Below are 24,114 nucleotides of genomic sequence, written 5' to 3'. Positions count from 1 at the left end.
AGCTGCTGTGGCCGTGTCCCCCCACCCTGTCACCGTGGCACCCGGTGGCACTGCCACCTCCTGTCCCCCGCCCTGCTCCGGCCGCATCCTTCTCCCCCGCACCTCTCTGGCTTCCTGTAGGAGGGGATGTGGGTCCGGGGGGGCCCTTCCTGTGTGCCCTGTTCCTGCTGGCCCCGTCTCCAGCTGCGTCCCCCGAGATAAGCCAGGGACGCCCCGGCACGGGGGGCTGTGGCCACAGTTTGGGGTGACGATGGGGCTGCTGCGGGTGCTGCTGCTCCTCGGGGGGCTGCGCCTGGCCCCCACGCTGGGGCTTCTCCAGGAACCCCCCATCATCTACGAGGGACCCCCCGGCAGCTATTTCGGTTTCGCCCTGGATTTCCATATGAACGAGGGAAGGTAGGGAGGCACCGGGGTGTCGGGGTCGGGCACGGCACACGCCCGCCGACCTTCACACCTGCTCTGCCCCCCAGGCCCAGCGTGGCGGTGGGGGCCCCCCGTGCCAACACCTCCCAGCCCGGCGTGGCTCAGCCCGGCGCCGTCTTCCTCTGCTCCTGGCCCCACGACAAGACTCCCTGCCACCCTCTCCCCATCGACACTGAGGGTGCGTGAGCGCCGTGGCGCGAGGGGTGGGCACGGGGGGGGCGGGGGGGGGGGAGTGTGCCAGCTCCGCACATTCCTCCTCTCCCGCTCCCCCAGGGGACGAGAGCGAGATCCAGGGCACCTTGGAGTTCCACGTCTACAAGTCGCACCAGTGGCTGGGAGCGTCCGTCACCAGCTGGGACGGCAAACTGCTGGTGGGTGCATCTGGGTGGAATGTGGGCCGCCTTGGGTGGCGGCGGGGTGGGCACCCAGCCTGTCCCATCGCCGTGCCCAGGTCTGTGCCCCGCTGCAGCACTGGAACGCGATGGAGGGGCAGCAGGAGGCGTTCCGCACCCCGACGGGCACCTGCTTCGTGCGGAGCCCGGGCCGGCGGAGCGCCGTGTGGTATTCGCCCTGCCGCGACCAGACCATGGCCAGCACCTACCGCCAGACAAACTACGGTGAGGGGGGACCGGGGGGCGGGGGGTGCCCCCAACCCCGCGTCCGTCTGACCCTGCCCTGTGCCCTCAGTGCACGACAAGCGCTACTGCGAGATCGGGTTCAGCGCCGCTGTCACCCCGGTGAGAGCGGACTTGAGCGGCTTGAGGGACTCGGGGGGCACCTTGGGGGGATCCAGGGGCGGCGCCCATGGGGTGCTGATAGAGATGCAGAGGATGTGGCCGGGACGGTGCCTGTGTCACGGCGGGGATGTTGGGATGCTGAAGGATGCTGAGATGGGGGATGCTGGAGTGGGAATTCCGGGAGGAGAGGTCCTAGGAGTGGGGGGGATGCTGAGGTGGGAATGCCAGGACGGGAAACACTGGGGTGGGGGATACTTGAGTGAGGATGCTTTGGGGGGATGCCAGGGTGCCCCGGGGTGGTGCTGATCCAGCTCCTCCCGCAGGACGGTACGCTGGTGCTGGGTGCCCCCGGTGGGTACTACTTCTCAGGTGAGTCCTTCCTGCCGACGTTGCCACCTCGGCTGGTACTCCCAGGGTGCTCCCTCTGGGTGGGGTACCCCATAAGTGCCACCCACAGTGGCACTGGCAGCCCAGGGAGTGTGGCAGCGTGTGCCCCATCAGCGCTGGTGTTCCCCGCCATGATGTTCCCCAGGGCTCGTGTACTCGGTAGAGCTGGACAAGATCCTCAGCCGCTTCCTCGGCAAGCCCCTGCTGTGGCTGGGGACCCCCGGGCGCCCCACGGAGCCGGTATTCGGGGATTACGAGGACGGGTACCGGGGTGAGCAACGAGCACAGCCACCCTGCCCCACTGCCAGCTCCTGCTGGGATACCCCGGGGTCACCAGTGCCCATTTCCCTGCAGGGTACTCGGTGGCTGTGGGCGAGTTTGATGGCAACCCCATAACCAAAGGTAGGGCTGGGGGGTGTAGGGAACAGGGGTTGATGGGCATGGGGCACCCCAGGGCTCCAGGGTGACCTTGTTTCCCTTCCCGAGGGGAGTGGACAGGTTGTGCCAGGACAGGGGTCCCATCCATCTCTGTGCCCTCATGCCCCCATGTCGCACCAGGGGTGTCCCTGTGCCCACTCCAATGCTGAGGATATCCCCGTGCCCCCCTCAATGTCCCAGTGGGGGCACTCAGGGATTTCATCCCTCACAGAGTACGTGGTGGGAGTCCCCAACAAGAGCAACACGAGGGGCGAGGTGAGTGCTGCTGAGTGCCTGGTGCCGGTGCCTGGCAGAGGGGACACGAGGGGACACCACCATGTGTCACCCCGGGCTGGGCCTGGCGTCTGACACTGCCCTGGGCAGGTGGAGATCTTCACTGCGGGGGACACCCTGCGCTGGCTGCGGGGCATCGCCAGCGAGCAGGTACCCACGCCTTGTGCCACTCCCAGCACCCCCGGTGCTCCACACCACTCCTGCCCCCCTCCCATAGCACCTCAGCAGCCCCCTGCTCCCCCAGCCTGCCCGCAACTGCACCCCTGGCACCCCCTGTGCCACCCTCTACTCGGACCCTTTCCAGGTGGCTTCGTACTTCGGGCACACGGTGTCAGTGGCCGATGTCGATGGGGACGGGTGAGAGCAGGGACAGTCGTGTCCCTCCCCCCCCCCCCCCTCCTCCATGGGGACACCCAGGGGTGCTGCCCCGTCCCTGGCACACCGCTGGGTACCCCCAGCCCCCAAACCTGCGGACCCTGACCCTGACCCTGACCCCGCGCCGGGCACAGGAGGGACGACCTGCTGGTGGGTGCACCCCTGTACATGGCCCGGCGCTCCGACGGGCAGCGCAGCGAACTGGGGCGCCTCTACCTCTACCTGGGGCGAGGACGCCTCGCCGGGCCCCCCCAGACCCTGACGGGCACCCACCCCTACGGCCGCTTCGCCGCCGCCATCACCAGCCTCGGGGACCTGGACAAGGACGGCTTCGGCGGTAATAGCGCGGCGCGGTCGGGACGAGGATGTTTCCCCGGTGCCGCGCCTTGGGGAAACTGTGGCAGAAGAGCGACGGTGGGTGCTCATGTCCCATCTGTCCCCAGACGTGGCCGTGGGCGCCCCGCAGGGTGGTGACAGTGGCAGCGGGCAGGTCTTCATCTTCCGCGGGCAGAGCGAGGGGCTGGTGCCGGTGCCCACCCAGTGCCTCAACAGCCCCTTCTCCGGCCCCGCCGCCTTCGGCTTCGCGCTTCGTGGTGCCACCGACCTGGACGGCAACGGCTACGCGGGTACAGCCCTGGCACGACACCGCCCCGCCACCGCCCTGCCACCCCTGTGTCACCACCCCGGCACCGACCCTCTGCTTGTCCCTGCAGATCTGCTCGTGGGGGCTTACGGGGCAGACAAGGTGGCCGTGTACCAGTGAGTGCCCGTCCCTGCCGCGGCCCGGGGGTCTCTGTTGGGTGTCCTGGCACCTCAGCAATGTCCCCGTGTCCCAGGGGACTATCCGTGGTGGTGGCCCAGACCCAGCTGCGTGTCCCTGATGGGCTGAACCCCGAGACCCTGGACTGTGTCCTGCCCGACTCCAGTGTCCGTGTCAGCTGGTGAGGGGGCACTACCGTGGGGACACTGCCGTGGGGACACTATGGGGACATCACTGTGGGGACCATGGGGCACCACCGTGGGCACAGGACAGGTCTCTGAGCACCTGTTGGTGTTGTCCCCCGCAGCTTCCACGTGGTGTTTTGTGTCAGCGTGACGGGCCAGCACATCCCTCAGAGCATCCGTGAGTGCCAGCGTCACCCTAGGGGCACCGCTGTCACACGGGCACCGCTGGGATGTCACCGCGGGTGTCACCAGTGCCACCTTCCTGTTCCCCACTAGAGCTGGAGGCTGAGCTGCAGCTGGACCGGCTGAAGCCCCGGCCGTCGCGGAGGGTCCTGCTGCTGCAGGGACACCAATCGTCCTGGCAGGAGCAGCTGGTGGTGGCACCGGGGACACCCCCTGTGTGCAGCAACCTCACCGCCTACCTGCGGGTACGGGCACAGGGACAGCGCGGCAGAGGGCGGGGACAATCCACGGAGGGCGGGGGACGGGAATGGGGATATGGCATCTCCAGCCCAGACGGGGACAGGGTTGGGGATAACAGTGTCTTCCTCTCTCAGGAGGGTGGGTAACAGGGATGGGAGCCCTGGGGTGGGGTGGGCACGGGATGCCCTCCAGAGTGCTCTGCTCGTGGGTGTCCCCAGGACGAGGCCGAGTTCAAGGACAAGCTGAGCCCGGTGGCCCTGAGCGTGGCCCTGACGCTGCCCACAGAGGCTCCGGGGTTGGTGCTCTACGGGGACACCCTGGTGCAGGCACAGGTAGGGGGGACATGGCTGTGTCACCGTGGTGACACGGGGTGGACTCATCCCCACAGTTGGGCCAGGGCACATGTGGGTACCCCCAGCCTCGGTGTGCCCAGCTCCAGGGTCTCCAGCCTGTGCCAGTGTCCCCAGCATCCCCCTGGGACACCACTTCTGTCTCCCCACACTGTCCCCTGCTTACACCGGGGTGTGGCTCCTACCCCCCCACTGTCCCTCATTCGCCCTGCTATGTGTCCCCACGCTGTCCCTGCCACTCCCTGGCGTGTCCGTCCTGTTCTGCCCTCTGCTCACCCTGCAGTCCCCAACCCCTCCCCTGGATGTGCCCTCTGTACCCAGCACTGTCCCTATTCCCAACCCTGAGAATATCTTCTCTGGTCCTTCTGCCATCCCAAATCCCTCCCCAGGATGTCCCCCTGCTGTCCCTGCTCCCCCTTTGGTGTGTCTCAGGGTATGTCCCCAATGGTCCCCCTGGATTTCCGCTCTGCTATCCCCATTCTTCCATCTCAGAGCTGTCACCAGCCTCCCCTCCATCCCTGCCCTCTCCTTGGAATGTCCCGTCTCTACTCTGCCCTGTCCCAAATCTTCCCTCTGGGATGTCCACCCTGGCACCCCACCAGCCCAATCCCTCCCCGGGATGTCCCCTCTGTGCGCCCTGCTGTCCCCAATGACTCCCCCTCCCACACCTCACCCTGGATGGGGGGGTACCCCTGTCTCCTCCCTGTCCCCCTCCCAGACCCACATCATCCTGGAGGACTGTGGCGACGACAACCTCTGTGTCCCCGACCTCCACCTGGCTGTTGACACGTGAGCACCGGGGGGATGAGGGAGTGCTTGGTGTCCCCGTGGGGTGCTGAGCCCTGTCCCCGTGTCCCCAGGCCCAGTCAGCGCCTGCTGATCGGTGCGGAGGCTGTGCTGTCCCTGCGTGCCAACGCCACCAATGCGGGCGAAGGCGCCTTCGAGGCCGAGCTGAGGGTGCAGCTGCCCCCTGGCACCCACTACCAGGCTGCCCGCAGCACCATCCCGGTGGGTGTCCAGTGGGGGCTCACAGGGGTGACCGGGGTGGGGGGGCTCATATTCTGCTCTTGGTGGTTGTCACTCTCTTTGCGGGTGCCCAGTGCTGATGGGCGCTGGGAGATGCCCAGGGCAGGGGGCTCAAACTCGGTGGCTGTCACCTTCCGTGACACCAGTGGTGATGGATGTCAGGGGATGCCCAGCACAGGGAGTGACCCAAAGTGGAAGCCTCACACCATGCCCTTAATCTCTGTCATCCTCCATGGGGCTGCCTGGTGGGGCTGGGTGCCCAGGGATCCTGGGATGGGAGGTTCATGTCCTGCCCTTGGTGGCTGTCACTCTCTACAGGGTCCCCACTGCTGATGGGTGTTCAGGGGTGTCTGAGGTGTGGGGCTCAAGCCCTGCCCTCAGCTCATGCAGGTCCCCAGCGTGGTTGGTTCATGGGGGGATGCATGATGTGTCCCCATCCCATGTCCCCACCCCACAGGGACAGGAGAAGCTGAGCTGCAACCCCAAGAAGGAGAATGGGACCCACGTGGTGCTCTGCGAGTTGGGCAACCCCATGAAAGCGGGGGCCTGGGTAAGGGGACAGGGAGTCCCTGCTGTGCCTGCCTTCCACTGGGGCTGTCACCCATCTGCCCCTCTCCTCTGCTGTCCCCCAGATCACCGTAGACATGGAGCTGAGCGTGTCCGGGTTGGAGGACATAGGGGACGCCATCACCTTTCACCTCCAGCTGCGGAGGTGACACCCTGCTGTCCCCCTGTCCCCCAGCCACTGCTGGGACACCGGTACCTTGGGCTCAGTGTCCTCAGCATGTCCCCAAACTCACTGTTCATAACTCATCTCGCTGTGTCCCCACAGCAAGAACAGCCCCAGTCCCAGCAATGCGTCGGTGACGGTGACAGTGCCCGTGGAGGCAGAGGCAGAGATGGAGCTGCGAGGGTGAGGGTCTGGGGGACATGGGGATAATGGGGGAGCAAAGGGGGACACTGACCCCCTTCTCCCACCAGCAACTCCCTTCCTGCCACCATGGTGCTGCCCACGAGCTGGCACTTGGTGGAGGGCAGCCAGCGGCTCGAGGACTACGGCATCAAGGTGGAGCACGTCTATGAGGTAGGACACGGCACCCGCGGGTGCTCAGGGGACGTCCCCTCTGCCCCCTCCCCGGCATCACCCCCTGTGCTGGGCATTATCCCACTGTCCTCCCGCAGCTCCACAACAAAGGTCCCGGCACCGTCAACGGGGTCACCCTGAGCCTCGCCGTCCCCCATCTGCTGGGCGACCACGTCCTGCTTTACCTGCTGGAGCTGGGCACCGAGGGGGGCATGAACTGCTCCCACCACCCCGTCCTCAACCCCGCCCAGGTAGGGGCTGCGGGACCGCTGCCACCGGCGGGCGCTGGGACATGTCAGGAAGATGCGTATCACCCCTGTGTCCCCTTCCAGCTGGAGATCCCCCGTCCGACGGCCGCAGCGCCCGGGAACCGCAGCCATCAGCGGGAGCGCCGGGAGGCGGAGCCGCTCCCGGGAGCCGGGCTGGGGGACCTCGTCCGTGTGGTGAGCGGGTGACCTGTGGGCTGTGCTAGGCTGGGGGCCGCATCCTTTGGGTGACCCTGGGCACCTGCAGCCCATGGTGGGCACAGGGCTGGGAGTATCCCCTGGCGTGGGGGCCCCTCAACATCCACCGTGTCCCTCAGGACTGTGACAATGCCACGTGCGTGGACATCACCTGCCACGTGCTCAGCCTGGGCAAGGACCAGCGGGCTCTGGTCAGCGTCCATGCCCTGCTCTGGATGGAGACCCTGCAGCAGGTACTGTCCCTTCCTGGGAACAGAGGGGATGCGGTGGCATTGTGGCCCCAGGGCATCCCTGCAATGTCCCCTCCTGCACGGTCGTCCCCAGAGATCACCCTGGGGATTCCATGTGTGGGGTCACGGGCGCCCTGTTAGCTGCCAGCAGCCCTGATGCCAAGTTCCCATGCGTCCCCCGATTGTCCCCTAATCTGTCCCTAGCGAGAGCACCTCCTGACGCAGTTCCTCATCCAGTCACAAGCGTGGTTCAACACCTCTTCCATGCCCTACCGCGTCCTGCCCCGGGTCCTGCCCACCGGCAAGGCTGAGGTAGGGCTACCGTGGGTGTGGGGACACAGGAACAGGCCGTGGTGGCAGCGGTATCACCCACCTGTCCCTCTGCAGACTGAAACCCGCGTGGTGCGCGCCAGCTCCGGGGGCGAGGGGGCTGTGCCTGTGTGGTGGGTGGTGCTGGGGGTCCTGGCCGGGCTCCTGCTCCTCACCCTCCTCATCCTCCTCATGTGGAAGGTGAGTGGGCTCAGGGGGATACTGGGGACACTGGTGACTGGTGAGTGGGGCCTCATTGGCACCAGAGGGACCATGAAACATGGGACAGAATGCTGGGGACAGAGGGACAGCAGCACGGGTGACACCGTGCAATCCAGGTGGGTGACACTGTGGGGTCCCCAGAGGCTGGTGCCAGGGGATCCCTCAGGAGTGGTGTCATGGGGTCCCTGCGGTGGTGCCACAGGGATCTCTGGGGGTTGATAATGCGGGATTACTGTCACTGTGTCCCCTTCCAGACGGGTTTCTTCAAGAGGACGCGGCCGCCTGCCGAGGGGGACGCACAGGAGCCCGGCCAGGCCCCGGAGCCGGGCAGTGCCCAGGACTAGCGGCGTCCCCGGGGTGCCCCTGTGCCCCACCCCCGCCCAGGTCCCGTTCCCCAGCCCCCCGAGTGCCCATGGGGCCCCAGCCCCACTCCGCTCCCCCCGGACAATAAATCCCTGCCCTGCCCTCCAGTGCTGCCCATGGGGATGTGGTTGTGTCCCCCTGGACCTGCACCGGCGGGGTCTGGAAGGGGACAGGGCAAAGCAGGGGGACAGGGAGGCTTTTGGGCTCCCCCGTGTGCCCTTGTGGGGTGCCCCGGGAGGGCAGTCGGGGGGGTTGGTACCGGGGTTAGTCCCGGGGGCTGGTGCAGTGCTGGGGGATCCGTACTGGGGCCGGTGCTTGATACCGTGGGTGGGTCACGGTACCGGGGTCAGTCCCAGGGAAGCGACCGGGGGATCGGGGCAGCGCCAAGGGCCAGTCCCAAAATGCCGCTGCGGTACCGGGGCGTCGACAGTGAGGCTCAAGGAAGTACTGCGAGAGGGTCCTGGGATGCTGGTGCCGGTACAGGGTCAGTCCCGGGATGACGGTGCCGGTACCATGTTCCCGTCCCGGGGCTTGGAGTGGAGCCGGAATGGGTCCCGGGAGGCCTGTGCGGTACCGGGGGCAGTGCAAGACTGCCGGTGCCGGTACCAGAGGGAATCTTGCAGCGCCAGGTCCCGGTCCTGGTCTCGGGGCGGTACCGGGGGTGGATACAGCGGGTCGGGATCGGTACCGGGGATAGTGCCGGTGCCCGAGGCAGTGTCAGAGACGGATCCAGGGGTCGGTGCCGATGTCAGGGGTGGGTCCTGAGATGCCGCTGCCGATAGCAGGGTCAGTCCCGGGATGCCGGTGACGGTACCGGGTCCCCGTCTAGGTCCCGGAGCGGTCCCTGGGAGGGGTGCTGGCGCCTGCTGCAGTACCGGTGGCGGGGCCCGGGTCTCGGGGCACTGTGGGGGGCGGTGCCGGAGGTCTGGGGCGGTGCCGGGGGTTGGTCCGGGGGTCTCGGGGCGGTGTCGGGGGTGGTCCCGGTGCCGGGGCGGTGCCGCTCCGGGGGTGGGCACTGGGCGGCCGTGCCCGGCGGCTCCGGCAGGTGGAGCCCGGTCCCCGCGGCGGGCGGGCGGACGGGCCGGGCGGGCCGGGCATGGCGGGGTAACGGCGCGGAGCCACCATGCGGCCCCGCCGCCTCCTGCCGCCGCTGCCGCCGCTGCCGGTGCTGCTGCTGCTGGCGGCCGCGGGCGGGCGGCGGGCGCGGGGCGCGGCGGAGCCGGGAGCGCACGGTGAGAGCGGCCTTTGTGTGCGGGGCGGGGGGCGCCGCCGGCAACACCCCCGCCGCCCTCCCCGCCCGACCCCCGCGCCCACATCCCTCCGGCATCCCTTGGTCCCCACCCCTTGCCCCGCACTACCCTAGCCCGACCAACGCCCCCACTCCCCCACACCCGCCCGAGCCCCGCACCGACATCCCCCCGGCATCCTTTGAATCCCATCGCCCCCCCGCGCACCACCCCCCGATCGACCCCTGCACCGGCCCCCCCATCCCCGCCCGAACCCCGCCCCGACATCCCCCCGGCATCCCCTGGCTCCGTTACCCCTTCAGCAGCACCGGCCCCCTCCCGACCCCCGCCCCGACACTCCCCAGCACCCCCCGGCCCCCACACCCCCATCCCCGCCCGCCCCCCGCGCCGAACCCGCACGATCACGACACCCCCATCCCCTCCGGGCCCCCCCGGCCCCGACACTCCCCGCCCCCCCCCGCTCCGACACCCCCATCCTTGCCCACCCGCCCTCCCACCGCGCCCACATCCCCCCGTCCATTTCCCCGTCCATCCCCGTTGTCCGTTCCCGCCTCTGTCTGTCCGGCCGCACCCCCGTCTGTCCGTCTGTCTCCCCCTCCCCGGGCGGTTCTGGCCACCGGCGGGCAGACGGCGATGGGTGGGGGGCCTGGGTAGTGCCAGGGGGTGTAGGGTGGGTGTGGGTCACGGACAGAGCCTGGGGGTACGAGGTGGTCGCAGACCTTGCGGTACAGGATGGGGGGGAGGGGGTCCCGTGCAGCGCTAGAGGCTCGTGATGGTGAGTGGGGGTCACAAACCAGGGGATGAAGGAAGTTGGGTGGAGATCGTGGTCAGAGCAGAGTGTGGGTGGGGGTCCTGAGCAGACCCTGAGGGTGTCTGGTGGTGGGTGGAGGTCCCAGGTCAGGGGGTGCATGACGGTGCAGGGGGGTCCTGAGGAGCACCCGGGGGTGCAGGATGGTGGGGAGTGCATCCGGCAGGCAGGGTGGGCCTTGGGGTCCCCGCAGTTCCCTGTGACCCCCTCCTGCACCCCAAACCCTCCTGGCAGAGCCCTTGTGCCGGGGTGAGGCGTGCCCGGGGGTGAGAGAGGGGCTGTGGGGTGAGGAGGTCCCTGACCCATCCTGTCTGTGCTGGCTCAGCTCCTTGCTGGCGTCACCCTTGCCCATCCCCGTCCCCGCGGGGTGACAGACATGACAGGGCTCCTCACTGCCACCCCAGGGCCTGGCATCCCCCGCTGCGCCTCATGGGACCCTGGGGTCAGACTGGGAGGCACTGGGGAGCCAGCGAGGGGCTCCGTGTGCCTCACGATGGCCGTGCCATGGGGACCCTTTGGTGATGGTGGGGGGGACAGAGAGTGGGGACGGGGACAGCCATGTCTGTGCCCCCGCGCTGGGAGTGGCACAATGCCCCCCCTCTCCGGCGGACACTGGGGTGGCAGTTGGTGCCAGCTGTACACCCCGGCAGCTGCGGGTGACCGGCGTGTGGCCGCGGGGACATTCCTGCCGGCGGGTGCCAGCTGTCCCCGCCGTGCCGGGGGACACCCCCAGCCCCTCCATTCCTGAAACCCGCTCCCCCACCCCTGTGCATCGCTGGAGCAGCTGCTGCGAATTTCCCCCCTCCCTCGCCCATTGCCACATCTGGGCCGCATCTGGGCCGGGGCGGGTCGGAGTGGGCTGCCCGGTGGAGTGGGGGGTTCCGGAGGGCCAGGGCTGCGGGGGGCCGGGCGGGAGCCCCGGGGCGGCGGGATGAAGGAGGTCGTTGCCTGGGTGACGGCGCCGGAGCCGGGACCGCTGCCAAGGGCTGCGGATCATGCGCAGGATGGCGCTAGCTCGGGGGGGCCGGGGGCACACGGGGGTTTAGGGTCCCCCCCTCCCTCGAGCCGGGCCCTGCAGCGGGGACTTGCCGGGGGATTCCTTCCTCTGCTGCTGGCCGGGCCTGCTGGGGGCGAGACCCCTGACCTTGGGACAGGTGTGAGCAGCATCTGGGGGTGGCCTCTGCTGGGGGAGTTGAGAGTGACGTGACTGAGTGCACCCACTCGGGTGGGCACGGCACCCTCGGGCCAGGACCCCCTCAAGGGGGCACAAGGTGGGCACAGCAGTGATGCTTACACTCCCTCAAGACAGTGCCTGCTGGGGAGCACCTGTGACCTGCCAGGGTGGTGCCTGTGACTTAGCTGGGTGGTGGCTGTGACCTGCTGGGGATGGTGGGCACTGGGATGGGGATGATGGCCATGACCCACCAGGATGGTGCCTATGTCTTTCTGGTATGCTGCCTGTGATCTGTCAGGGTGGGTCCCACCATTCTGCCTGGATCCACTGGGACAGATCCCACCACCTGCTGGGATGGTGACCATCACCTGCCAGGATCCTGGGATGGTGGTCATGACCCAGCAGGACAGGTCCTACCACCTGTTGGTGTGGTGCCCATCATCCATCAGGATGGTGCCCATGATCCCCTGGGATGGTGGCCATGACCCCCTGGGATGGTGTTGTGACCCCCGGGTTGTTTCCCACTCCCTGCTGGGATGGTGGCCGTGCCCGCTGGGCTGGTGGCTGTGACTCCCAAGGTGTGTCCCGCCCACCCTGTCCCTGTACTGGTGGTGCTCCGGGAGCGCCGTGCCCGTGCCTGTGCCCACGCCAATGTCCCTGCCCGTGTCCCCACAGAGGTGCTGCTGCGGGTGCAGGTGTTTGAGAGCGGGACGCTGGCCCCGCTGGCACAGGTGGCCCTGGACGTGTTTGGCACCCGCAGCACGCTGGCAGCCGGGACCACCGACCACACGGGCACCGGGGTGCTGCCCGTGCCCTACCGCCTGGGCTCCTGGCTGCTTGTCACCGCCACACGCCGTGGATACGTCACTGCCTCTGTCCCCTGGCGCGTCACCAAACTGCCACGTGAGTCAATGGGACCCCAAACCTGGGGGGGAACCCAGTGCCTTCCTAGGTGGCTCTGGTAGGGGATTCCCAATCCCTTCCTGAGGGTTCTGGGTCTGATTGGAGGTCCTCAGTTCCTATCTGGGGAGCTCTTGAGCCCTGCTGAGGGGTCCTCAGTCCCTTCCTTTCGGGAGACCCCTATGGGTTTTAGTGTAGGGGTCCTTTAGACAAGGGTGTTTGGGAAGGGTCTGGCCCTTTTGGGAGGGGACAACCATGTCCTGGTGGCCACCAAATCCCCCCATCCCAGGGCAGGGGAAGTTGGGGGTGCCCCCTGGGATGCACTCCAGCCCTTTTCCCCAGGGCAGGGGGGAATGGGGGGTGGCATCAATGGGAGAGGTCACCTTGTGGGAGTGGCACACATGGAAGCGCTCAACTGGGCAGGTGGGAATGGGGGTACAGGGACTGGGATACAGGATGGAGGATGGGGGAATTAGAGGTAGTGGGGTGAGGTGATACAGGGACAGAAATGGAGAGTGCATGGATGGGGTTGTGGAGGGGGTGCCCCCACCCTGCTCACTGCCTGCCCCCACCTGTTCCTCCTGTCCCTGTTCCCAAAAGCACCTCACCTCTTGCTGTCTCTCCTTCCCCACCCCCTCTGCAGACCCCATCTTTCCCCTCTCTCCATCACTCCCCCTAAGCCCAGGAGGAGTGTGTGTGTATTTTAGGGGTCCAGGTGTGTGTATTTTGGGATCCCCCATCACCCCCTCTTGCCCTTGCAGTCTACGCCTCCATCAGCCTCTACTTGCTCCCAGAGCGCCCAGCCACACTCATCCTCTACGAGGACCTGGTCCAGATCCTCCTGGGATCCCCAGGTGAGACACCGGGATGGCAGTGGGTGACACCACCAGACCCTTTGGGTGCTGCCACCCACCCTGTGCCCCCGGCTGAACCGTGGGGATGTCGGTGGGTGACACCACCAGCCCCCCCGGGTGCTGCCACCTGCCTTACGTTCCCCAGCTGAGCCATGGGCTTGGAGCTGGGTGGCACCACCAGCCCCCCCGCAGGTGCTGCCACCCGCCGTGTCCCCGCAGGTGGCCGTGGGCAGCCGTGGGCGCAGTTCCCACGGCGGGCAGCCCGCCTCCCCCGCAGCTCCACCTACAGCCAGCTCGCCGCGTCCCTCACCGCCGCCTCGGGCCCCAGCCTGGCCCGCGCCTTCCCCGCCTTCCTCGGGGCCGAGCAGGACGGCAGCGGTACGGGGGAAACAGGGGACTTGGGGAGTGGGGGATACACCCCATGTGGCCCCCCCTTAGGACTGTCCCCGTCCTTGTCCCCGCAGCCAATGGCACCTGGCTGGAGCTGGCGCCGGTGGCGGCTGTCAGTGTCCACCTGTTCACCGGGAACGGGACCGAGGTGCCGCTGGCCGGCCCCGTCCACCTGTCTGTCCCCCTGGCCCCCGACGCCGCTGCTGTGGTGGCCACTAGTGTGCCAGCCTGGAGGTTTGACCCCAAGAGCGGTGAGTGCTGGCTGGGGGGTGGCAGAGGAGGACACAGCTCCTGCTGGGGGTGGCGGGGGGTGTGATGAGTTTGAGGGGGTCACAGCCCGATGTGCCCCCACAGGGCTGTGGGTCCGTAACGGGACGGGGCTGATTCGAAAGGAAGGCCCGCAGCTGTACTGGACATTCGTCTCCTCCCAGCTGGGATATTGGGCAGCAGCTCTGCCCTCCCCCAGCACAGGTAAGGTGACACCTGTGGGTGCCCTCCCAGCCTGTGTCCCTTGGCAGCACCCTGAAATGCTTTCCTCTTTGACCCCCCTGTCCCAGGGCTGCCTGAGGGGGCTGGGACCGCCCTGGGGTGCTCCTGGTGGGCTGGGGGCTCCCAGGGCTTTGTGAGGCTGGGGTGACATTGCAGCCCCTGGGGTGCTCTGGGGGGGCGTCCCTTTGCCCCTCTGTCCCAGGGCTCTCTAGGGGCAGCCCCCCAGGATACTCTTAGGAGGGGCTCCCCCTCTGACCCTGTTGTTCCCAGGGCTGGTGGCGATGGCAGCGGGTGTGACAGACATCACCACCTACCATACCATCTTTCTTCTCACCATCCTGGGTGCCCTGGCCCTGCTCGTCCTCATCCTCCTCTGCCTCCTCATCTACTACTGCAGGTCAGCACCGGCTGCGTCCTGACCGTGGTGGGGGGTGGGAACAGAACTCGACATTCCATGTGGGAATGGGAGTCAGCACCCACCTGTAACCCCTGGGTGCCCTATAGCTGGGAGGGAGCATTTCCTGGCACGCTGTAACTGGTTATGGAGAGAGGGCAGCATCCTCCTGGTACCCCTGGTTGCTCTATATCTGGCTTTGGGAAGGGGGGCACCACCCCATGGCACCCCCAGGTGCCCTAGACCTGACTATGGGGAAGGGGCACCACCCTCCTCACACCCTTGAATACCCTGTAGCCATTTTTGGGGAGTCACTACCCAAATGCCCTATAGTTGGCCATGGGGAGGAGGCACCAGCCTGTGGCACTTCTGGGTGCTCTTCATCTGGATTTGGGAGCCAAACACCAATCTCCAGAACCCCTGGGTGTCCGACAGCTGGCTTGGGACGGGGAACACCACTCCCCAGCACCCCTGGGTGCCCTATAACTGGATTTGGGGTGTGACACACCACTCCCCAGCACTTCTGGGTGCCCTATAGCCCCCTCCTCTAGCTCCTTCCAGCAGGGGAGGGAGGGGAGGAGCAGGGGGACCCCCGGCCCTACGTGCCCCGGTCTCCCCGCAGGCGGCGGTGCCTGAAGCCGCGGGCGCAGCACCGCAAGCTGCCGCTGCCGGGGCCGCTGGACGCGGCGCGCCGGGACCAGGCCACCTCGGTGTCCCAGCTGGACCTCCTGTGCGGGGGCAGCCACCTGGAGACCGCCTCCTCGGGGGGGGACACCGACCTGCCCACCCCCAGCCTGCCCCCCTCGACCCGCGAGCTGACTCCCGCCCGGCCGGACTTCTTCCAGCCGCCGGCCCCCGTCCCGCTCCGTGCCGGCCCCCGGCCCCCGGCCGCCACGCTGGCCCCCCGCCGCCGCCAGCCCCCCGCCCACGAGGACTATGGGCGCCCCGGGGAAGCCTTCGGCCTCCGGGCCGCCCGCTCGGTGGATGGGCTGCAACCGCCCGACGAGCACCCCCGGGCCCCCCCCGCCTTCCCCCCGCGGCCCCCCTCGCCCTCGTTCTCCCGTTACGGGGCGCAGCCGACCGAGCACCCGCTGCCTGAGCCCCCCCCGCGCCCGCCCTCGCTGGCGCCCCCCGGGCCCCTGCTCCTGTGCGGCCCCCTGGACCGGGGCGGGGGGACCGAGGATGTTTACCGGGGGGTGATGCCCACCCTGCTCATTCCCGCCCGCTACATGCGCCTGGCCCCCGGCGAGCCCGAGGGTCCCCCCGAAGCTGATGGGGGACCCGGTTCGACGGCGGCGACGGCCGCGCCCCCGCCCCCCCCATCCTCCGGGCAGCCCTTCGAGGAAGGGGAAAATTGGGGCGGGGCTCGTGCCCCCCAACCGGTGAGTGGCTCGGTGGCCATCCCGGTGCTGCTGGACGGGTCGGCGGTGGCCCAGCTTAACGGGGAGCTGCAGGCGCTGGCGGGGCAGCAGCTCCTGGAACTAGGGGGGCCGCGACCCCCGAGAGCCTGGTTCGTGTCCCTGGACGGGCGCTCCTCCCAGGTTCGGCATTCCTACATCGACCTGCAGGGCAGCGAGAGGGGTCCCGGCCCCGCGCCCCCTCCCCGCCTTCCCCGGGCCGCCGGAGGCAGGGAGGAGGACGGGGGGCCTCGGCCCCCCCTGCCCGCGGCCTCCCCCGAGGACAGCTCTCTGGCCCCCTTGCTGGAAGCGGGCAGCGGGGGGCGGCGAGGGGGGGGCAGCGGGCGCAGCAGCGCCAGCGACGCCCCCCGAGACTCCCTGACCAGCCCCGAGGAGGAGGCGCTGGCCGAGGCGGGCGACGGGGGGGACGAGGGGGGCGACCGCAAGAGCCCCTGGCAGAAGCGGGAGGAGCGGCCTCTGATGGTCTTTAATGTCAAGTGAGTGTGGGGAAGGCGGTCCCCTGGTCCCGGGGTGGGGGCAAGTCCCTGGGGGTGCTGCGATGGTGGGGACACCACTTCTGTCACCTGTCTCAGCCCACTACTGTCTTGCCCAGCCACTGTCTCCTCCCACCACTGTCCTCTGTCACCAGTGTCCCACCGCTGTGCCATCTGACTGCCATCTCATCCCACCATCATCCCATCCGTCATCCTGTCCCCGGAGTCCCATCTCACCACAATCCCACACAGCCATCACCTCATCCCACCACTGTCATCCCCATCCTACCCTCCCACCACTGTCTGTCACTGTCCCATTGTATACTGCCATGCCATCCCACCATCCTCCCCACACCATCCTGACTTGTCACTGTCCTCTCCCACCATTGTCCCAGCCCACCACCATCCTCTCCTGCCACCATTGTGTCCCATCACTGTCCCAACCCACCACAATCTCATTCTACCACCATCTCATCACACCACCATGGTCTCTTTCTGTCACCAGCCCTCCCACTCCTCTCATCCATTCCGGTCCCTGTTCCTTGCCCAGCTCCTCCCAGTGTCCTGCCAGGGGAGGGACCAGAGATCCCACACTCAGGCCACCCATGTCCCCATCTGCTTGGGACCCCCACCCTGTGCCACCTGGCTCTGCCACATGGGATCCTGCTACCCCTGTCTCCTCCACGTCCCATCCCAACACCACCATCCACCTCCCTGTCTTTTGGGGGTGGGAACTGCATGCTCCATGTCCCCCAGTCCTGAGCTATGTCCTCACTTTTATCCCCACAGGACAGGGGGGGCTGGTACTGCCCCCCGAGCCAGCGGTGCCTCCAAGCTGCCATAGGAGCCGGGGGGGCCCAGTCCCCCCACCCTCATCTCCCTTCAAATTTTAACTGTGTTTCTAAATGTTTTCTACATGGTGAGGATGAAGAGGGGTCATTGGGGCCAGGCTGGCAGAGGGGGGGCCATGGGGACCCCCCTGGGTGCCAGGCTGGGCAGGGAGCTGCTGCCTGCACCTGCCTGCACGTCCTGCCTGCTCCTTAGCGGCATTAATATATTAAACACACAAAATCCCCCCTGTGTCTGCCTCCTGCCTCAGTTTCCCCCTCGCCAGGAGCCATGGATGGAGTCTCTCCTAGAAACTGTTTATTGGGGTGGTGGCACTCGGGGGGTGGTGGTGGTGTCCAGTGACATCAGAGCAGGTCCCAGCGCTGAGGGCTGCACCCCCAGCCCCCTGCAGTGCAGCGGGACCCTGCGGGGCAGCAGTGGCGGCCGTCAGAGCAGCAGGAGCCCTGCAGGGAGAGTCAGAGTGAGAGGGGGGTGATGCCACCCCCACCCCCACCCCCATCCTGATGTCCCCCCACTCACCTGGGTGAAGGGGCAGCACCCCCAGGAGCCTCCCCGGGCCTGGCAGCACCGCTGGCCTCTGCGGCAGGAGCCGGCGGCACCGCAGGGCACGAGGCCACCTGGGTGGGTGCCAGTGGCTCGTAGTGGGACGGGGGGTGCCCGGCGGGGGGCTGAGGGGGCCTGGCGGGGGGCTGACAGGGTTGGCAGTAGCAGGGTGGGCGCCAGCAGCTTCTCACAGCTCTCGGTGGCCACGTTGCAGGTGTAGCCTCGGGGACAGCAGTGCTGGTGGTCCCCACAGCAAACAGCCTGGGGGACACACAGGATGGGGTCAGTGGGGGACATGGGTGTCCAGGTACCAGGGACACAGGTACAGCAGTGACCCATGTACCCGGGTGTCCCTGGCAGAGCCCCAGGGACTGTGCCAAACCCTGTCCCCAAGGTGCCCACAAAGCATCCATGGATGGGACTAGTGATAAATGTGGAAGTGTCCCCTGTACCAGGCCTCCCCAGCTGTGCTTGTCCCCAAATAGGGACAGTCATGCTCTGTCCCAACCCCCCTCCATTCCATTCCATTCCATTCCATTCCATTCCATTCCATTCCATTCCATTCCATTCCATTCCATTCCCAAATCCTCATTCCCCAGGACAACACCCTACCCCTGGGATGCCGCCACCCCCAGGACCGGAAACCCCAGGGACATCCCCCACCTGCTCAAGGGGGCAGCACCCCCAGGTGCCCAGGCTCAGCTGGCAGCACGTGCTCCCGTCAGGACAGCTCGTCTTTTCATCACATTTGACATCCCTCAATGTTACCAGTCCCCCTCGGGGCAGCGCTGGGATCTTGCGCACCCAGGGCAGGCGGGTGCCCCCCTCCTTCAGGCAGCTGCTCCCCTTGGGGTCGCAGGTGTAGCCCTGGGGGCAGCAGTGCACGTGGTCAGAGCAGCAGACAGCCTAGGGGGCAAAGAGGCGGGGCTGAGCACAGAGGACCCCCAGCAATGCAGCTGGGGACCTCCAGGGTCCCCTCCTGCCTGTTCCTGCCCTCCTCTGTTCTGTGTGCCCCCCAGACCCAGCCTGGCTCCATCTCCACTTTGAGGGGGGCAGATATGGGGCCCCCTCGTGATGCTTCTGCCCCTCTGTGGCATGCACAAATGTCCCTGAGCATCCTCATGTGACCTCATATGCCTCTGTCACCTCCTGCCACTGGAGCCCCAAACTGGTCCCAGTTAGTAGAGGGGGTCTGACTGGGGTTGAGGGGCAGCAAAGGGGCCCTGTGTCCCATGGGGGCATCAGGAGGTTGGAGCCTGTCCTGTCCTTCCTGGAGGACAGGGGACATGTGCCCTCATCCTTCAAGCAGCAAAGAGGGGGACATCTGGCCTTGACCCTCCTGGGAAAAAGGAAACCTTGTCCTTTGTCCCCTCAGGGCACAGGAGACCCCCCCGTCCATGGGGCTGTTGAAGGGGACAGATAGTCGCTGTGCCCTGCTGGACATTCCCATGTCCCCCAGTTGGGTGCTCCACCTGGGGTCCATTGAGCCATGTCCCCCCTTCCAAGGACACCCCAGGACCCCCATGGCCATGGGCAGAGCCCCCCACACCTGTTCGAGGGGACAGCACCCCCAGGTGCCCAGGCTCATCCGGCAGCATGTGGTGCCATCAGGACAGCTCGTCGTTTGATCACAAATGACATTTCCAGATGTCACCTGTCCCTCCCGAGGCAGCGCCGAGGTCTTGCGCACCCAGGGCAGGCGGGTGCCTCCCTCCTGCAGGCAGCTGCCCCCCTTAGGGTCACAGGTGTAGCCTTGGGGACAGCAGTGCAAGTGGTCAGGGCAGCAGACAGCCTGGGAGACAAAGAGGGGGGCTGAGCACAATCCCCCATGGACTGCCAGCTCCACAAGAGGGGGGACAAATATGTCCTCTCCTGCCCATTCCTCCCATCCCCATCCCCTGCCCCTGCCCCAGCAGTGAGGAAGGGGGGATATGGGGACCCCCTCATTGTTCTTGACCTCCCTCCTCAGTGGAACTTGGGAAGGTCTCTTAGCATCCTGGTGGCTTCATGTCCCTTCACCACCTCCTGCCACTGGAGCCCCAAACTGGTCCCAGTTAGTACAGGGGGTCTGACTGGGGAATGTCAAAGTGACTCAATGTCACTCCCCATCCCCGTGTGACATCAGAGAATGGGAGCCCTGGGGGATATCTCCCAGTCGTGGAGGGGCACAGGGGACCCCCATCCTTGTCTCTCCCAAGGTGGACATCAAACCTTGTCCTGGGCAAGTACAAAGAATACCCACCCTTGTTCTTCCTTAGTGGAATAAGACACAGCTACCCTCATCCCACCCAGGGGGACAGGGGATATATGCCTTTATCCCAACCAGGGGGACAGGGGACATCTGCCTGTCCTGGGGGACACAGGGGACCCCCCCATACCTCCTCGAGGGGGCAGCACCCCCAGGCCCCTGAGATGAGGCGGCAGCATGTGTTCCCATCAGGACAGCTCGTTCTCCCATCACACTTGACATCACGAGCTGGGGACAGGGGACAGTCAGGGCTGGCGTCCCCTCCCCGAGACAGGGCAGGGGGTGGTTGCTCCCTGGGGGTCTTACCTGTGGGCAGTGCTGCGAGGGGTGCAGAGGCCCCCAGGGAGGTGCAGGTGGAGTGGGCCAGGTCACAGGTGGTGCCCTGGGGACAGCAGTGCTGCTTGTCACTGCAGCACACGGCCTGGGGGGAGATACAGGATGACAAGGACCCTGGGGATGGGAACAGGGGGTGCACAGGATAGGGGGCATAGTATGGAGGGGCCCTGGGAACAGCAGTGCTGCCCATCACTGCAGGACACGGCTTGGGGTGAGAGATAATGGGATGACAGGGACTCTGGGAACAAGGACAGGGTGTGCATGGCATGGAGGGCATGGCATAGGGTGCCTGGGGTACAGTGCAGGGTGCCTGCTATGAGGACATGGCACGGGGTGGGGTGTCCAGGGCCCAGTATCTACCACAGGATGCCCAGCAAAGTGTGTCTGTTGTGGGATGACTGGGACAGGGTGCCTAAAATAGGGTGCCTGGCATCACTGTGGGATACTTAGAATTGGGATGTCCAGAATGGCGTGCCTGCATGGACTGGTACAGGGTGAGTGGTGTGTGTTGGGGGTGTGAGGTGCCTGGTTTGGAGTGCCCAGTGAGGGGTGGCTGACAAGGGCTGCCTGGCAAGAGGTGCTTGGTTTGGGGTGCCTGCTGGAGGATGGAGGATGGCCAGAATTTGGGTGTCTGGCATGGGGTACTTGGTTTGGGGTGTTCAGTGAGGGGTGGCTGGTTTAGGGCGCTGGGCACAGGAGGTTTGGCACAGCTGCCCATCCCGGGGTGCCCACGGCTGTGCTAGCACTCACGTTCTGCAGGGGACAGCAGCCGTACTGCGTTGGGGACAGCTGGCAGCATGTCGCCCCGTCGGGACACACCGAGCGGCCGTCAGGACACAGCACCTGGCGCAGTGCGACTGAGGGGACACACAGTGTCACCGTGTCCTCTCTGAGGGCACAATGAGGGCACTCTGAGGGGACACCCCTTACCTGGGGTGGGGGGCTGGCGCTTCCAGGCAGGGAAGGGTATGCTCAGGGGGACATCAGTGTCACCGGTGGGGGACACACAGCGCCCGTGGGTCAGGTCGCAGATGGTGGCATGGGGACAGCAATGCACCTTGTCAGCACAGCATGAGGCCTGTGGGTGCCAGCCACACTTGTCACAGCAATGGCCATGCCAGGTCCCCCCCTCAGCGTCCCCGTGTCCCCACACCCCATACCTGGGGCATAGGGCAGCACCCCCAGGTGCCGCTGCTCGTCACACAGCACGTGGCATCATCGGGACACTCGGACTGGCCATCAGGACAGGGGACAGCACGGGGGGCTGCAGAGACAGGTGAGGCCTCCCCATGTCCATCCTGTCCCCTCGAGGCCCACCCCTGACCCCCTCCCACACACCCGTGTCCCCATACCCAGATCTGTGACACAGGACTCCCCATCAGCGCCGCAGTGGGACCCTCGGGGACAGCAGTGGTGGCCCCCAGCGCAGGGGACACTCTGGGGAGAGAGAACGGGGTGGGAGGACAGGGGGGTCAGGGAGGGTTCCCCAAATGGCACTGAGAGGGTGGAAAGTGAGACACAGGGGGTGGGGCTCACCTCTGGCAGCTGGCAACTGGTGGGAGGGCAGGATGAGCTGTCCTGGCACCCCATTGCACTGCGGGCAGGCAGGGCCTGGGGGGGCACAGAGGGGGTTATCATCCTCTGCTGAGGCCCCTCTGACCCCCCCAAACCCTGTGCACTCACCGGGGTGACAGGGCAGGGTCCTCCATGGAGACAGGGCAGCTGGGCCCCTGTGCTGGCCAGGGCCACCCACAGCAGCAGGAGGGTCCTCATGGCTCTGGGGGCACCTGCGGGACCCGCCCCCCCCGAAACCCCCGGCCTCAGTTTCCCTTCTCATTGAGCGGACGGGCAGCTCTAGCCCTCAAATCTCACTTCTTCTTTCAACCACATGCTGGGAAAATCCCAGCTCTCCACTTAACCCAGTCCCCCCTCTTCATCCAGCCCCCCGCACCTCCCCCAGCCCCCCCACCCCGGGGTGCTGGGGGGCACCTCAGGGTGCTGGGGGTGCCCCACAGAAAGCGGGGGGGGCACTGCGGTGTGTGGCACTCCAACCGCACCCCGATAACATCTCCCCGCGGCGCCGGACGGGCCCCCCCCGCCGCTCCCCGTCCCGTCCCACTTCCACAATCACTTTCACTTCCCTTTCCCCGCCGGTGTCACCTCCCCGCCGCTCAGGGGTGTCACAGGGGCTGTTGTGTCCCATGGCGGGTGACTCTGCTCTCCTCACTGCCGGGACCCCCCCAACCCCTGCGATCCCCCAGGGCAGGGCTGGGCTCTACCCCCGACATCCCCCAGCACCAGACCCAGGCTCCCCGGCCTCCCAGCAGGGACTCCCAGTACCTCCCAGTGTTCCCCCACGACCGCCAGGATCTCCCGGGGAATCCCAGTGCTCCCCCATGGCTCCCAGGGTCTTCCAGTGACCCCCGTGACTCACAGTTCCTCCTAGTATCTCCCAATGCTCCCAGCACCTCCCAGTCGTCCGTATGACTTCAGGTCCTTCCAGTACCTCCCAGTGACCTCCGGGACTCCCAGTTCCTCCCGGGACTCCCAGTTCCTCCCGGGACTCCCAGTTCCTCCCGGGACTCACAGTTCCTCCTAGCAGCTCCCAGTGTTCCCAGTCCCTCCCAGCTACGCCCGTGACTCCCAGCGCTCCCAGTCCGTGCGGGTTACCCCCGTGTCTCGCGGTGTCTCCCAGTCCCTCCGAGTCACCCCCGACCCCGGTGCCTCCCAGTACCCACCAGCGCTCCCAGTTCCCTCTCCCGGTCCCTGCTGCAAGCCTCCCCCTCCCGCTGGCCGCAAGCCCCGCCCCCACCTCCCATTGGCCGCCCGCTGGGCACGCCGCGTCCCTATTGGCCAGTCCGGGGTGAGGGGGCGGGCACAGCGGCCGCCTCACCCCTCGTCACGTGACAGGCGCTCACGTGACAGTACCCCCCTCCCCCCGAGGCTCCGGGGAATGGGATCGGGGGGGCTCGGCCGGACCCCCGAGTGACCGGGGCACGGGGACGCCTCTGCCCGCAGCCTTGAGCCCCCCTGTGCGGCCGAGGCCCCGGTCAGAGATCCCGTCCCAGGGCACAGACCTCCACCCGGGGCACAGGGTTTTGCCCCTCGGTGTTGCTGAGCCCTCCAGACCTCTCTCCTAGGGCAGGCAGCACCCCCAGATCTTCCCCAACCCCCTTAAACTTCCATCAGCCTCCACAACCCCCTCCAGCCCTCCCCAATCTCCCCGACCCTCCCAAAACGCCAATCTTTGCCCCCCAAACTCCCCCATCCTCCCTTCCAATGCCACAAATACCCCTAAATCCTTTCCAAATCCCCTCCAACCCCTCAAAGACCACTTCAACTTCTCCAACCCTTACCAAAATTTCCAACCTCCCTCTCCAAGCCTTTCCCACCCTCCCCAAGCCCCTCCAAACCCTCTACCTCCCCAAACTCCTCTTCCAACTGACCCCAAACATACCCTAAACTCCCGACTTCCCCTCCTACACCAACTCTCTTTCTCCCTCAACTCCCCCAAATCACCAACCTCCTAGTTCCAGTAAATTCACTCCAAAACCTCTTCCAACCACTCCAACATTCCCTAAATCTCCCTTCAACCCCCCTCAACTGCAACTTCCTCCAAACCCTCCCTAAACTCCAAACCTCCCCTTCCAACACCCCAAATCCACTGCAAACCGCCCAAACCACCTCCAACCATCCCAACCCTTCCAAAGCCCTTTTAGCCCATGCCAACCTCCCTCCACACTCCCTTCCCAGTCTCCCAGCCTCTCCCCAGACCCTCATCTCCTCCGAATCCCCCTCCAATGCCCTGAAATCCCCTCTAAACCCCTCATACCCCCTTGAAACTCCCTCCCAAGCCCCCCAAAACCATCCCTAACCCCTAACCCAAACAAGTCTGCCTCCAATCCCCCAAATCACCTCCAACTTTCCCAACCCCTCCACATT

At 66.7% G+C, this 24,114-nt stretch overlaps 2 protein-coding genes across 8 annotated transcripts; one reads left to right on the top strand and one right to left on the bottom strand.

The window, feature by feature from the left end:
* Positions 1 to 256: 256 nt before the first annotated feature.
* Positions 257 to 14,290, top strand: ITGA2B (integrin subunit alpha 2b). The gene is made up of 35 exons (XM_083877848.1): positions 257 to 396; positions 471 to 601; positions 697 to 794; positions 875 to 1,040; positions 1,111 to 1,160; positions 1,484 to 1,529; positions 1,693 to 1,818; positions 1,902 to 1,949; positions 2,197 to 2,240; positions 2,349 to 2,408; positions 2,563 to 2,615; positions 2,768 to 2,970; positions 3,077 to 3,259; positions 3,347 to 3,392; positions 3,470 to 3,574; positions 3,701 to 3,756; positions 3,855 to 4,006; positions 4,220 to 4,333; positions 5,070 to 5,140; positions 5,212 to 5,359; positions 5,835 to 5,927; positions 6,010 to 6,089; positions 6,210 to 6,290; positions 6,359 to 6,461; positions 6,560 to 6,712; positions 6,794 to 6,904; positions 7,045 to 7,158; positions 7,360 to 7,467; positions 7,543 to 7,665; positions 11,954 to 12,181; positions 12,940 to 13,032; positions 13,252 to 13,410; positions 13,497 to 13,673; positions 13,777 to 13,893; positions 14,182 to 14,290. Exons 1-34 carry the CDS (start codon positions 383 to 385, stop codon positions 13,804 to 13,806), a joined length of 3,567 nt encoding a protein of 1,188 aa, XP_083733974.1. The 5' UTR covers positions 257 to 382; the 3' UTR covers positions 13,807 to 13,893; positions 14,182 to 14,290.
* A 3,046-nt stretch (positions 14,291 to 17,336) lies between these two features.
* On the bottom strand, positions 17,337 to 22,983 carry GRN (granulin precursor). Of its 7 annotated transcripts, XM_083877752.1 has the most exons (13): positions 22,513 to 22,967; positions 21,856 to 21,959; positions 21,709 to 21,783; positions 21,525 to 21,609; positions 21,333 to 21,436; positions 21,103 to 21,250; positions 20,923 to 21,029; positions 20,143 to 20,257; positions 19,967 to 20,064; positions 19,138 to 19,380; positions 18,252 to 18,494; positions 17,565 to 17,849; positions 17,337 to 17,488 (listed from the first exon to the last, which is right to left on the bottom strand). In XM_083877752.1, the coding sequence occupies exons 1-13, from the start codon at positions 22,568 to 22,570 to the stop codon at positions 17,390 to 17,392; spliced, it is 1,764 nt and encodes a 587-aa protein (XP_083733878.1). In that variant the 5' UTR covers positions 22,571 to 22,967; the 3' UTR covers positions 17,337 to 17,389. The 7 variants fall into 7 exon arrangements, with proteins under 7 accessions (XP_083733878.1, XP_083733873.1, XP_083733872.1 ...); XM_083877747.1 differs by having other exon boundaries at positions 19,967 to 20,257; positions 22,911 to 22,983; XM_083877746.1 differs by having other exon boundaries at positions 19,967 to 20,257.
* Positions 22,984 to 24,114: the final 1,131 nt, after the last annotated feature.

The sequence above is a fragment of the Zosterops lateralis genome (genome assembly GCF_965231275.1).
Source record: "Zosterops lateralis genome assembly, chromosome: 24".
NCBI lineage: Eukaryota > Metazoa > Chordata > Aves > Passeriformes > Zosteropidae > Zosterops > Zosterops lateralis.
Note: the sequence above shows the minus strand (reverse complement) of the source record. Positions and strands in the feature narration are given on the sequence as shown.

Bases quoted from the DNA above. Each gene is read 5' to 3' on its own strand.
- ITGA2B (XM_083877848.1), top strand. The intron at 2,241-2,348 runs GTGAGTGCTGCT...TGCCCTGGGCAG, and splicing joins AGAGCAACACGAGGGGCGAG to GTGGAGATCTTCACTGCGGG. The intron at 6,713-6,793 runs GTAGGGGCTGCG...GTCCCCTTCCAG, and splicing joins CCGTCCTCAACCCCGCCCAG to CTGGAGATCCCCCGTCCGAC.
- GRN (XM_083877746.1), bottom strand. From the start codon at position 22,570: ATGGGGGAGCACTGGGATTCCCCGGGAGATCCTGGCGGTCGTGGGGGA. The intron at 20,258-20,922 runs GTGAGTGCTAGC...ATCTCCCCCCAG, and splicing joins GCTGCTGTCCCCTGCAGAAC to GCCGTGTGCTGCAGTGACAA. The intron at 19,381-19,966 runs GTATGGGGGGGT...TTTGTCTCCCAG, and splicing joins GGTGCTGCCCCCTCGAGGAG to GCTGTCTGCTGCCCTGACCA.